At 35.0% G+C, this 13,266-nt stretch overlaps 1 protein-coding gene across 1 annotated transcript in view; it reads left to right on the top strand.

The window, feature by feature from the left end:
• Positions 1-13,266, top strand: part of nAChRalpha1 (nicotinic acetylcholine receptor alpha1) — an 88,622-nt gene that overhangs the window by 53,175 nt on the left and 22,181 nt on the right. Inside the window, exon 3 of the mRNA XM_018542980.1 lies at positions 11,481-11,590. Within this exon, the coding sequence (XP_018398482.1) occupies positions 11,481-11,590 (110 nt within the window). The remainder of the gene's footprint in view (positions 1-11,480; positions 11,591-13,266) is intronic.

The raw sequence follows: 13,266 nt of genomic DNA, 5'->3' as shown, positions 1-13,266 counted from the left end.
TAGGGGAAGCCTGGGCAGTGTGGATATGTTAAGGTTTGGGAAGAAAAATGACATAGTTAAAATTAAGATCAGAAACTTTTTTTTATTCTTAAAGTTTCATTATAGAATAAACTTTAAAATAAAATTAAATAAAATGAAAAACTTGAACATTTATTTGTATTTTAAATAAAAATGTAAGAAAAGAAAAATCATCCGCTTTACCCAACCTCCCTGGGTAAAGCGAATATTATTCGAATAATGAGAATATAATAAAAAAATATCAAAATTAATATTGGCAATCGTCACAAAAGTAGCTGCCAAATCCTCTATACGTTGTGCAGCCTTCATGAGCCCATTTAGTGCACTGATTGCACTGGATCCAGTCTTCGGATGGTTGGATCGATGTATTCTTGAGAACACACCAAACAGAAGTAACGTACGTTCTCTTAATCATTAACAGACTTTTCTTTTTTAACTCGCTTTCTGTTTACATCACTACAGCTAGGTCCAGCAGTGATGATGTGCTATTCGTTTTGCCCCCACTCACTTTGCCCAAAGAACCTACTTGGCGCAAATTAGGAAAAATTATAATAAGTTTCAGCAACAAGTGAAAAATTTTAACCTCTAATGCACGTTTAAAGACAGAGAATTCTTATAAAAATTCATTCACACTGGTTAAAAAACAATTATTGCTAATAATTACGCTATGTACCTAAGCGAAAATCGTAAGAAAACACACAATTTCGTATATTTGTATATAAAACGTAAACAATCGCAATCATATTGCGTTTTGTATTTTTATAGCGTCGCCGGCCGGTTATTTCTGCAACAGCTAGAGATTCATAGCACCATTTTCTGATAGATAAGCGAAAATAAAAAGTATTCGATTTGCCTAGGGCATCCATTTTGCCCGGGCTTCCCCTAGTTGCAAAATTATTTCTTCTGCTAAGTACAGACATTCTAATAACCAATTTTTGTGGGCTATATTCTATATAATTGTATATAATTATTTTAATGGTCCATAAAATTATTTTTTAATTTATACGTAACTACAGTTTTAAATGCTTCAGTAAAACCGTTCTTTTCGTGTATCTTTGGAAACTCTCATATTATTGTGGATTTTCAAGAGACAGTTGTCCTGCTCATCTCTATTGTTGTGCCGGAAATCCGTCCGAGCTCTCGACACGCGGCCGGAGAAATCGTTTCTCTTTGGCGATATTTATACTGTAAATATGACAAGGGCGAGAGGAAAGTTTCCGTATTCCTTCGTAGCCTTTGTAACTGCAACGTAATATAAGTAGGAGACGGATTCTCGCTTTCCTCGTCCCTTTTGTTCATTAACCGATGCGCCGACCCAATGCTCGTGCCGCATTACTTAACTCCTCGATAGCATGAAGAAGGCGTCGTCCGTTACAAAGGCTGGTTTGAATACAAATTCAGACGTGGATTTACATAGCATAGACTTTGTAGCAATGTTACTATGTAACGTTATTGTATCGTAGCTAAGTCGTTTATGCAAGTTTATCTCGTTTGCTTGCGAGTACCATGATATTATCGCCCAGTAATAATTGTAATGAGATTGTAACGAAATTTATATAAACCGTGAAGCTAAATACTTTCACGTAATTTATGTGAATGTTCGGATTTTATTAATTCTTCATCTGCAATTGTAGTTTCTGTTGTCCAGCCTAAATTCTTGTTCTTTTCTAGACTTTCAAAAAAAGTTTAAGATTATCTTTTAACTACATTACATATCAAATAGGTTTTTTAAATTCATTAAAACCTTTATTCAATAAAAATTGAAATTTGAACAAAAATTAAGATAAAGTTTGATAGCAAAATTTTACTTGTGCAAAAAAAACCCAGATTGCAGGCGAAGGGTTGATTTAGAAAAGTTTGGAAACACATTTTTTCTTTATATATTCAACGAGTAACTTTATTTCGAAAGATGTAAGCTAATATCTTGTGAAATCTACTCATCGCCACCGCCCGCCGTAACGAATTTATTTTATAGGCCACGAAAATGTAAATATCAAAAGTGATGTTTATTTCGAGCCGATGTGTTTAAATCACGTATTGTTGTTGCTTTCCCTCGGTATTTTTTGCGCAATGGCTGATCCAGGGATTACAGATACGCGCAATACCCAGAGCTTGTTTAAATAGGGCAAGATGTTTGCATCGCGCGTATTTATTCTGCCATTGTTGCTAGCGAGTTTTACGGGGCTTCCGAACGTCCGATTGTCAGCTTTTGCTAGAAAAGAAGCCGACAGCCTCCAGTCTCGCCAAGTTTTCTCACCTACTTCGGATTTCGGTAACAACGGATTTCTTTCTATCCAACGTTTATTTTCCACCTCCCGCGAAATGTTCTGACACGGGCTCCTAAAAGATTCGTGTCTGACGTATCGCGAAGGAAAAAACTGACTGAAAAACATGATCCGAAATGTTTTGATTGTATCTGTATTTTAAAGATGTTACTATTTTGTTAGGAGTTCTCTTTGCATAATAATAACAGATGATAAATATTTGTTTTCTACTTGTGTCGACCTTTTCTCTTTGTAATTTTATCTTTTTAATATTTCAAATTTAATTTTATAGGTGTATCCCCTATTTTAAAATTTACATAACTCAAAAAGATCTTTGAATTGTTAGTATGAATGAGCTAGAAAATTAAAATTGCTTATCAATCATAAAAAAATGAACTAACTTTATAAAAAAAGTCATCAAAATCATTATAATTCGAAAAAGGATGATTAAAAAAAGAAGTCAAAATTAGAGGGTGAAACAAAAATATGTTGTGAAACAAAAATAACAAAATGATATTCATGTTAAGAATATATTCTTTTTGTTCATATTATGTGATTAATCACTAACTCTCCATCAAGAGAAAAATAGTTTTTCCCTTTTTTAAGAAACTCAAATTTTGAATAAAATAAGAGAGATATTTAAAGATATGCAATTTTTATATTCACATGCATATGTAGTTGCACGTATAACTTACATACATATTTAATATTTTTTTGTATCGTTTTATAAATAAGAGAAATTTATAACAGAATGTATCATGCAGATTGTACGTGTGTAAGTTTTTAAACGCGCCAGTAGGAAGATATACGTTTTTCATACTGAAAGCAAGCCGAGTCTTGTATTTCAAAGCTGCTAGCTTCGCAATTTTGTTATCAATAGTAACATTCTGCTGGTACGTCGAAAAATATAGCCGTTAAAACTGCAAGGTAAAAATTCGCGTGCGCGCGCGCGCGCGTGTATATGCGGTATGCGTCTCGTGTGCGTTTTCTCTGTGTTTTTCGCCGTGAGATTTTTTCGCAAGAGCGAACACGCTACGTTTACGTGGCAGCTAAATCTGAACGTATGACACAACGTCGACGGAACAACCACGCTTCAAGCTAAACGGCACGGTGCGCGATAATCGACGATGACTACCGTCGGTTGTGCATCGTGGCTCGCTTTATTCCGGACATCGTATCGTCAAGAGAAGAATGACGCAGTCTCTTATCTCCCTCGCGAGCTCTCGCGAATTGTCAATCGCGATTACACGCGTGACTTCGACGGCGACGGGGATGAGTAAGCCGAACGTGTGCCGAGTTTTCTCTGCCTTTCGCGACTGCCAATTCCCTCTTTATTCTGAAATCTCTCTCTCTCTCTCTCTCTCTCTCTCTCTCTTTCGACGCAGGGTACACCAACAAATCCTTTGGGCACCCTGCGACAGGAGGCGCACAGCACGACGCGACGCACCCCTGGAGAAATACGGAGAATCTCAGCCGTTCTCGAGTTTAAAAGGTTACGCTAGATAGTCGTCGATTTTGTCTCTCTTTCTCTTTCTCTCTCTCGCCTTTCTCTTAACGCCGATTTCCATCTTCCTGCGACGATACCTTTCTTGATACTGCGCAAACCGATTTACGATGTACTTCGCTGTCGTCTCTTCAACTTTGATCACGCCTCTTTAATAAAGAAATATAGTTAAAGAAAAGAAACTGTAAGTAACCTAGAGGAAAGGTAATGGTACGAAACAACTCAATTTACAATTCGTCCGCAAAATAAAATGTGCGCTCCGTAATTTATAACCTAGAATTGAAGAGTTTATCGCATGTTTTTTTATTCTCTGACAATTTTCACGAGAAAGCTATAAAACACAAGTATCTTTTATCATTTCTTACACGCGCAAAAGTCGAGACATTAAATAATTCATTCGTTATAAATTGTCGAATAGAGTGTTATTATAAAGTGAAGCTACGTGCACAGTCGAGAGTTAAGATAATCAACGGAGAAGAGCGGATACTCTGAGAAAAGATATTTACGATACAAGAGAAGACTGAAGAGATGCACTTCTCCCAGACGGCTGGTATCACGAAGGCACTTTGCGCCATATAGTGTAAGAAAAAAAATATATCGCCACTAAATCGCTAGTATTTTTTTTCTCCCGCGATCGCGCGGTGTGCGATTTTACGACGTCGTAGAATTGATCCTCCATCCTCGGTAAATCGTGCCCCTTGCGTAGCACCGTCGTGCGAGAAGAAAAATTCGAATGCAAATGACGTGTGGTGTAATTTACGACGATATTGAAAAATACTGAACTTTTATGATCGCGCTTCGAGCCACTCAACCACACACGGCTGGATATTGGAGGCTGGATATTCAATTGTGAGAAGAATGCCGTGTTATTATTCACTTTTCCGAAATTCAATTAACTCTTTCTTTATTCTTTCCTTTCTTTACAAGATCTTGTCCTTTGATGTTATGGTATGACTTTAGTGTTCTTTGAGTAACATCTGTCTTTTACAGACTAGTACTATTCTTTTTAATTCTTATGGGCTCTCTGGAATAAACTATTCTAGTAACAGATCAGTGTTGTAGTGTGTCATAATTGTTATAAGGCAATAATAAATCAGTAATCAGTGATTGTGTGTGTGTGTATGGAGATAACTAAATCTAGTTAAATATATGTTTGCTATTTTTATCGGAAAAACTAACAAGAACTGATTGACATAATCACTGAAAACTGAGCGATTTAGTATGATTTATTCTAAATGAAAATTTCGTAAGATTTAATTTATGACTTATAATTCTGAATTATCACTAGTATGATATGGTGATATGAGTATAGATATAACTAAAGACTCTCATAGTAGGAATTTATGATTCTTCCTCAAAGTGATTTAGAATCGTTTATGACGAAGTAGCTGTGACATATATTTAATAATAATCGAATTTCTTACTAAAAAATACATTAATATAATAATATCTGTTTATTGCAATAATAAAAGCGGAAACTTTCTTTCCAAAATTATCCAATGGAAGAAACAGATTCATGTAATGTACAATTCATTCTAAATTTTTTAAAGTGAAATTTTACTTCAAGGAAAATGATAGTTGCGCCAGTCCAGTAAGAGTGAATTCCATTTCACTTTTCCAAGAAGTAAATTTCCTAAGTCTTTAATGATTAATATCTCCTTGCGAGAGACAGAGCGATACTTTATTTCTGCCAGATTTCTTTGTTTTATGCAAAAACACGTCGAATAAGTCTAATTTCGTCAATATTGGATATTGAAAGATATAAGATTAAACTTAATATTTATCTTCAGTCTCTTTTTTCGGAGGATAAAATTATTTATTTCAGCAGAGATAGAAAATTGATTCTCGCTTGGAGTGCTTCTTCACTTTCTAAAAGTGATTCTTCACTCTTTAAGAGTGAAAATTTCACTTCTGCCGGACTGCAGCGCAATTATCACTTTTCGAGAAATTTCACTCCCAACAATTTAGAGTGCAATGCTTAATTATAGCAAAAACTGCGCGTGCACACGTTTGTTATTGTAAAACTGGATTCCACATTATTAAATCAATACTATATTTTAATAAAATTAACCTATCTTATGTGACACTTCCTACTGTATGCTTCTGTAATAGTGTCGGATTAATTAGCAAAATTACCTTCCCGCTTAATTTTAGTTTCAATCTTAGCAGAATTAGAGAGAGAGAGAGAGAGAGAGAGAGAGAGAGAGAGAGAGAGAGAGAGAGAGAGCTCTCATCAAAGTTCACGGTTTAGTAGGATTTAGTGCCGAAGTTTTAGTTTTTCCTCAGTTTTCTCCATTTTGATTACAATCCGCCCGATATATAGAGTGCTCTAATATGCTCTGCAAAGTTGTCTTGGGGCGTTTCCCTTTTGCAGGCTCCTATTTTAGAACTGCGTACTAAATTAACGTCGGAATCATCCGAGCCGCCATATAATCGTTTTAGCAGGAAGATAATTTTCCGTGGTAGATGTGTGACGGTTTATCATCTCGTTCCCTACAGGCAAGAGGAGGCGGGTGGGAGGGGGGGGGAGAGAAACGTAGGAAAATTGCTAAAGTGCATACTGTATAATTGCATGCATCTTTGTACATACTGCACACAGCTTTCTCATGTCAATAATTCTCTCAGTAGAGCCTTCCAAAAAGTGCCTAATTGTATTCTCTCGCTTCACCTCATACGTGGAGTCAATAAATTTCGTTAAATTAATTTATCGATTCCTCGCGTTAGAAGAAGTTTCCTTGCAGTTTTGTTTCAAAGAGTTCGCAAGAACCGTTCGTTCACTCGAGCGATATAAAAGGGAGGGCAAAAAAGGGGACAGAAAGCTGTAAAAGAGCAGGTAATTAAAATCCTTCGACTGCTCTGCTCGTTGCGCGCCATGGTAACTGATTTCGATCCGGGTTCGCTGGATCGTGCGGGGAATTTTAGGCGCAGTGCGGTGGCGATGCCAGATACGTATACCTACCGAACTCGGCTAATTGCGAGCGGAATAATTAATGCCTGCAAGAGCAACGAAACTCGACGCGCCGTACCGGTGCGAACGTACGTCGCAGGTGTCTGTAGCGGCTGTTTTCTGTCACACGTTGTTGCGTGATATAATTTTGCGTAGGATGACAAGATCACGTTACACCCAAGAGTAATCTTTAACTAATTCTTCACGAATAAATAAATTTAACAGTATCAAGTTTGACTCGCATTGTTTGCAATTGTCGGTTTGTAAATTAAATCGAAAATTATTCTACACCCTAAGTAGACATGTAAGATTGTAAGTTAACAAGAAAGATTTTTGAATATTTATAAATCATTATAAATGTCTTTGTCTACGTAATAAAGCAATTATCAATTTAACATAATAACGTATTTAAAAAAAATAAATTCTGGATTACATTTTATTAGATATCAAAAAGACTGCACCAAAAAATTGTCATCAGTTGGTATAAACTGGAGACTATTACTGTCTGAAATTTATTTATAGAAATATGTGCGGCTATTGTTGGGCATTTCTAAAACGTCTGAAAGCTTGTATCAAAGCTAGAAATGGTCATTTTGAATGTTGATTATTATATATTTTTGGTATTTAATAAAATATAACTAACACACTCCAAAGTTGAAATTATTCAATTTAAATTAAATTAGAAACTAAATTTTTTTATAAATATACACAAACATAACTGGTCTTTTTTTGTGAATATACGTTATTATTGATTTGATAAACGAAAAATTTTATAACCAAATTTTTTTATCACCCTGTATGTTTTATTTGTTTTAAAACAGGCAACAATTATAAACAAATAAATCTTATTTTACTATTTTAACTGGATAATTTGTTATCACCGTATAGGATGCTATTTGTTTTAAATTTAAAATTTTTGATGTATATACAAAATATTACTTTTAATGAATTGTATAATTCAGATTGAGTAAGATGTGGATAAGAATAAAATAACAAGCTATTGTGTTTCCTGTGCAATGAGCGCGACGAAATAGCTTTCGAAATTACGTAGCAATTCATTTTTATAACGGTGAAATATCATATAAAAAGCGCTTATTTTCGCAACGAGATCGACTACACTCCATTTCATAAAGTCTCTCCCTTCTTTTTACATCGATAAGATCTCCTCGCACGCCACGGCCATTTAATAATGAGAAATCTTGCTACAAATAAATTAACAGATCGTAAAGAATAAAAATTATTACGTGAGATATATTTAAGATACAATTTTCTTTCTACATGTGCGCCTGCTTTATATTTTATATTAAAAGAAAGAAAGAAGAAGAAATTTCATATTAAATATAAAAGAGAGAAACGGTTTTCGAGAAAGGAAAAGACCGACTTTCCCTCTTTCTTTCTCTGTGCTTCGTAGTTTTTCTATTTTGCAACAATTGTCTTCTATTTCATTTTGTGTAATGTCGAGAAACAATTTCAAGATTGGACACCTTTATTCGAACAATTGAATATTTAAATAATTATCTACGATTACTTTGGGTCGAGCTGGTAAAACCAAATTGTCAATATTACTAATAAGTAAACCTACCCAAGTGATAACTCTCCGATTTTGATGAGCTTTTAGTATGTTTTTCTCCAGACAAAAATAAGCGGCACGTATTTTTTTATACGTGTCCATACGCACCTTTAAAGGGTGACATACCCCTTTGAAAAAAAATCGGTTTTTTTCTTTCGAAGCGAATATCGTCGAAAATATAAGAGATAGAAAAAAATTTCTGAAATAAAAATTGAATGGCTTCAAGAGTACTTTACAACTACACACACAATAAAAAAAATTTTTTTAGTTATTTATTTATTGTATACTTTCACCCACCACTCATATTTTCAAAAATTTTTATATCTTTATATGATGAAAATTAAAGAGCATAATTTAATTAAAACAACAGTGTGTATTTAAATTACTTTCCGTAAAACTATTTCTCAAAAATGGACGAAAATGTCTCTATACGCGTGCGCGTGTGAGAATACGTATGGAGCGCGTATAGAGACGTTTTCGTTCATTTTTGAAAAATGGTTTTACGGAAAGTAATTTAAATTCACACCGTTGTTTTAATTAAATTATGCTCTTCAATTTTCGTTATATAAAGATATAAAAATTTTTTAAAATAGGGGTGAAGGGTGAAAGTATACAATAAATAAGTAATTAAAAAAATTTTTTTTTATTGTAGTTGTAAAGTACTCTTGAAGCCATTCAATTTTTATTGCAGAAATTTTTTTCTATCTCTTATATTTTCGACGATATTCGCTTCGAAAGAGAAAAACCGATTTTTTTCAAAGGGGTATTTCACCCTTTAAAAGTGCGTATGGGCACGTATAAAAAAATACGTGTCGCTTATTTTTGTCTGGAGAACAACATACTAAAAGTTCATCAAAATCGGAGAGTTACACTTGGGTAGGTTATTTATTTGTAAGAATTAGAGATTTTGTATTCAGCCGAACTGTTTGAATACGTTTGTTCCGTTATTGATGATGTTAATCTGCAATAGATTTGGTCGATGTTCAACGGATGTGTGTGAATGAGTGAAATATATATAAGCTGTAACTGGATTAAACGGAGTCTCAGTCGCCGGGCGTCGCCCGAGTATCGATCCGTCGTAAGAAAACATTGGCGTTTCGATGAGTTATGCTTTGCTATCAGTTCGACATCCATCTCGTAGAAGAAAATATCAATCGCATCTTGGAATCAGACTCGATAGGATCGGTGATGTGACAAATTCACGCGACGAATGTAAATATTTATTTCAGCCTGTCGTAATGCCTCGTTGATCGTCTCATCATCGTCGATCAATAATTTCGTTCTCAACGTGAAACGAGTGAAAAAGCTGGGTTGAATTCTCAAAGTGACTCGCGAGACGCATCCCTCGGTTCCTTCTTTCTCTTCTATTCAGCGAGAAATATGGTGATGAAAGAGAGAAAAATATTATCCTGGGAAAGATTTCTCTCTCGCCACAATGCATTTGACCGTCGTTGTTTGTTTCGAAAAACGTGGAAACTTGTGGTGAAGATAAAAGAGATAGGCAACGGACAGAAAGAAAAATCGAGAGTCCCGTAATTACTTTTGCCTTTAATCGTTTCATTTCGCTTAAACGCGTAAACCGGAAAGTGGATCGTAGAAATAGGATATCGTGTCTTCCTGCTCGGATATTGGTAGCGATGGACGAAACTTCCGTAAGATAATTATGAGGATCACGAAGAGACGCCTAGCGGTCGTAAGAGGGTCCGGAGTTAAATGGTGACATATATCGAGGCAGTTAAGACGATTATGGGCTATTTCTTTCCTGATGGTGGATATTCGATTACAAATATTATATACTTCTTTTTTATGGATCAATATTAATTTATATAGACAATAAGTTCCTTTGCAAAAAATACTTTTTTTTAGAAACGTTCTTTTTTATCGTAATTTAATATTTACAAATTACTTGTTGGATAGAAAAATGATACATCTTAAAATTAGCAACTTTTTGTGAGAAAACATTTAAAAAATTTCGATTTAGTGAACAATTTTAAGGAACCTTTTAAGGAAAAATGACATAACTCTAAATACTTTCTGTAAATTGTTTCTATGTAATTTCGGCAACATTCCATCACGGGGTGTCTAATTTAAAAAATATTATTACTATGAAAATTATTCTAAATTTGATCAGAGGACAAACGACATTTCTGTTCTCTAACAGTATAATTTCGAAGAGTTATAAGTGTATCGTTTTTGTAACAAAAAATATACGCCTTCCTCAGAATTGATTTTCTGTCAATATCTAAAAAATGCTAATTTTTTTAACTGTGTCACTTTTTTTATCAAACAAACGAAATGGTAATAGGTTTCACAACTGTTTTAGTACGCATGAAGAAAAAGTAGTGAGAGTTGTTATGCATAAAGCGAAAAAAAGACGGAAGAATATAGAAGGGAAATGACTTTCGTGTACCCCTTATTTTCATGCAATTTTTCTTTGTTCACAAAGGTTGCCTGATAATTTATTAAGACTTTCATCAAATAAGTGAGAAAAGGTGTACTATAATTAAAGCTAGATCTTGTGAACATGGCACCCGACTTTTAAAAAATATTTTTGTACATAAAATGATTTCATTTGTAGTTGTTTGCAGTAACAATAATTTCGTTTGTAGTTACTTATATTAAAAAATATAAAGGTTTAAAAAAATGACTGTCATCCGACTTTAACATTAAATGAATTGTTAATATATTTCGATTCAGAATCGTTTGTAGTTGCTATTGTAGCGATTTTCCCGTCGATTATATCATTTTGTGTATAAAAATTTTAATTTTTTAAAAGTCGGACTCAAGTTTACAAAGCTATAGATCGTGCCTAATAATCTCACAACCACTGTTCAGTATTTTAATAACGTAAGCATCGTGCAAATTTTAATATTATTAATTATCTTTAATCGATTTATAATTAAAACGTTATTGTAGCCTTGACATGTTTTTTTATTTTACTTTATCTCTAGAATACACCATTAAAATATTGTAAAATGATGAGTTGTGAGATACCCCGTATAAACTATGCGTCGCTTATTGGACTTAAAACACAATATTATAAATTGAAAGTGAAATAACATTATAATTAAATTGATCGTCGATTTGATAACCGATATTACTATCATTTTAAAACACTGTAAGACTTTTATTCCGTTAAATCAATGACATGTTTACAGTTCCTCCTTCTGCTTTCAGGAGTGGCACGATTATAAGCTGAGGTGGAATCCGGACGAATATGGCGGTGTCGACACCCTTCATGTACCATCGGAACACATATGGTTACCTGACATTGTTCTTTACAACAAGTGAGTTGACATGTCTTTCATTATACATATATTATATTATATTATATTATATAAATTATATTAATAGAGTAGAAGTACGATATTGCCTTTAAGCCATCAATATAAACCTCTTTTGTGTCTCGTGATCACAGCTGGCGGTTTTACTCGTTAACGTATATCCGATCTTGCCGAAGGCGTGCGGTTATTTCTCCTTTCTGGGTGCTTTTCATTTGATGACACAAGTCGACACAGGTGTCGTTTTACCTTTGTTACTCACTTAAATGTCAAGAAAGATAAAGTGACGCGTCGACTTATGCCACCAAATGGAAAGCACCATCCTCTCTAACTATATTCGTTCGTCATCGTGAAACGGCTATACTTCATAGGATTTTAGCGTGAAGCGTTAGGAGGTAAGGTATCCCCATAAAGCCCCGCTCTGGATATTCCTCCGGCACGTTCTCTCGCCGGATATTTTGAAAATCCACGTTGCAAAAACGAGCGGACGCGGCTGCAATAGCTAGTCCGGCTAGTCCCTCTAACATTGAGAAATAAAACGTGCTCTCCAGCGCGGCGAAGACACTTTTACGAGGAGGTTTCAGGATTCCCTTCCTCCCCCTAGGGAGGCAGACTCGTTTGTTCCGTGGCGACGGACACCGCACCCTCACCGCATTTCACGGCCGAATGATCCCTACGCGTAAGCAATCGCGTGGAAAAGAGTTACGTCTCGAATATACAACCTCGAAGATGTCGATAGTAACCTAACGATGTCCATTTTGTAAGATAATGGTAGATTAAAGTGGATGAAAACGATTAAGAGGCAATCAGATTAATGGCGCGCCGACGTTACCAATTATCCGTCGGCAGACGCGGTATATAAAGCGAGATTACACCGATACGTTTCGATCTGGATATCGTGCACGATATTGCCGACATCCACGCGACCGCGGATTTCATCCGCCGCGGGTCTTCGCCGTGCGCATAATACTCAGACAGACGCGATAACGTGATGCATAATGTGCGGTTAGCTAAGCCACAAATTACGTAAGTCCAAATTATGGAACCATTAATCCAGAACAGGTCGAAATTAATTATCCGCGCCCGCTGACGAGACTCTTGCAGCAACTAAATCGATACAAAGTATCGCTGTCGGTGTGCACATGTCCATTCTTCCGAGCCTTCCAGAAAGGCTCCAGACTTGGTGAAAAGCGTTTCTACTTAAACGGATATCATAGGTTGCTCAGAAATTGCTTGAAACTTGGTGTGTAAAAAGCTTGTTATACATGTCTCTTAAATAAAATTTAGAAATAAAGTTCGTTATACCTGTCAATTTTAAAGCAACATTACAGGAATTTGTTGGCATTAACTTTATCCTTTATTTGTTAAAAAAGAATCCTTTTATTATCTTTTTTTTTTTTTTTTTCGAATACTAGATTTTTATAATCTTATTTAATACAGACATAATAGAAGGACAGTAAACGATAAATATAATAGAAACGCAATAAACCTTTTTTCCACGACTTAATCTTTACATTCTCGTTAAGAAAGTATTTCAATGCAACTGCAAAAGACTCGAGGGTACTGAATTTCATTGAAATCTACCAAAGACTTTCAGAGATAATAAAACGTCTTTCCGTCTTGAAAGGGTTTATGACACTCTCCTGGTTCCTGGGTTGGGAGGAGAGTGGGGGGGGGGGGGG

Source organism: Cyphomyrmex costatus, unplaced genomic scaffold, assembly GCF_001594065.2.
Source record: "Cyphomyrmex costatus isolate MS0001 unplaced genomic scaffold, Ccosl1.0 scaffold111, whole genome shotgun sequence".
Classification (NCBI taxonomy): Eukaryota; Metazoa; Arthropoda; class Insecta; order Hymenoptera; family Formicidae; genus Cyphomyrmex; species Cyphomyrmex costatus.
The sequence above is the reverse complement of the archived record's forward strand: the minus strand, read 5'-3'. Positions and strand labels throughout refer to the sequence as shown.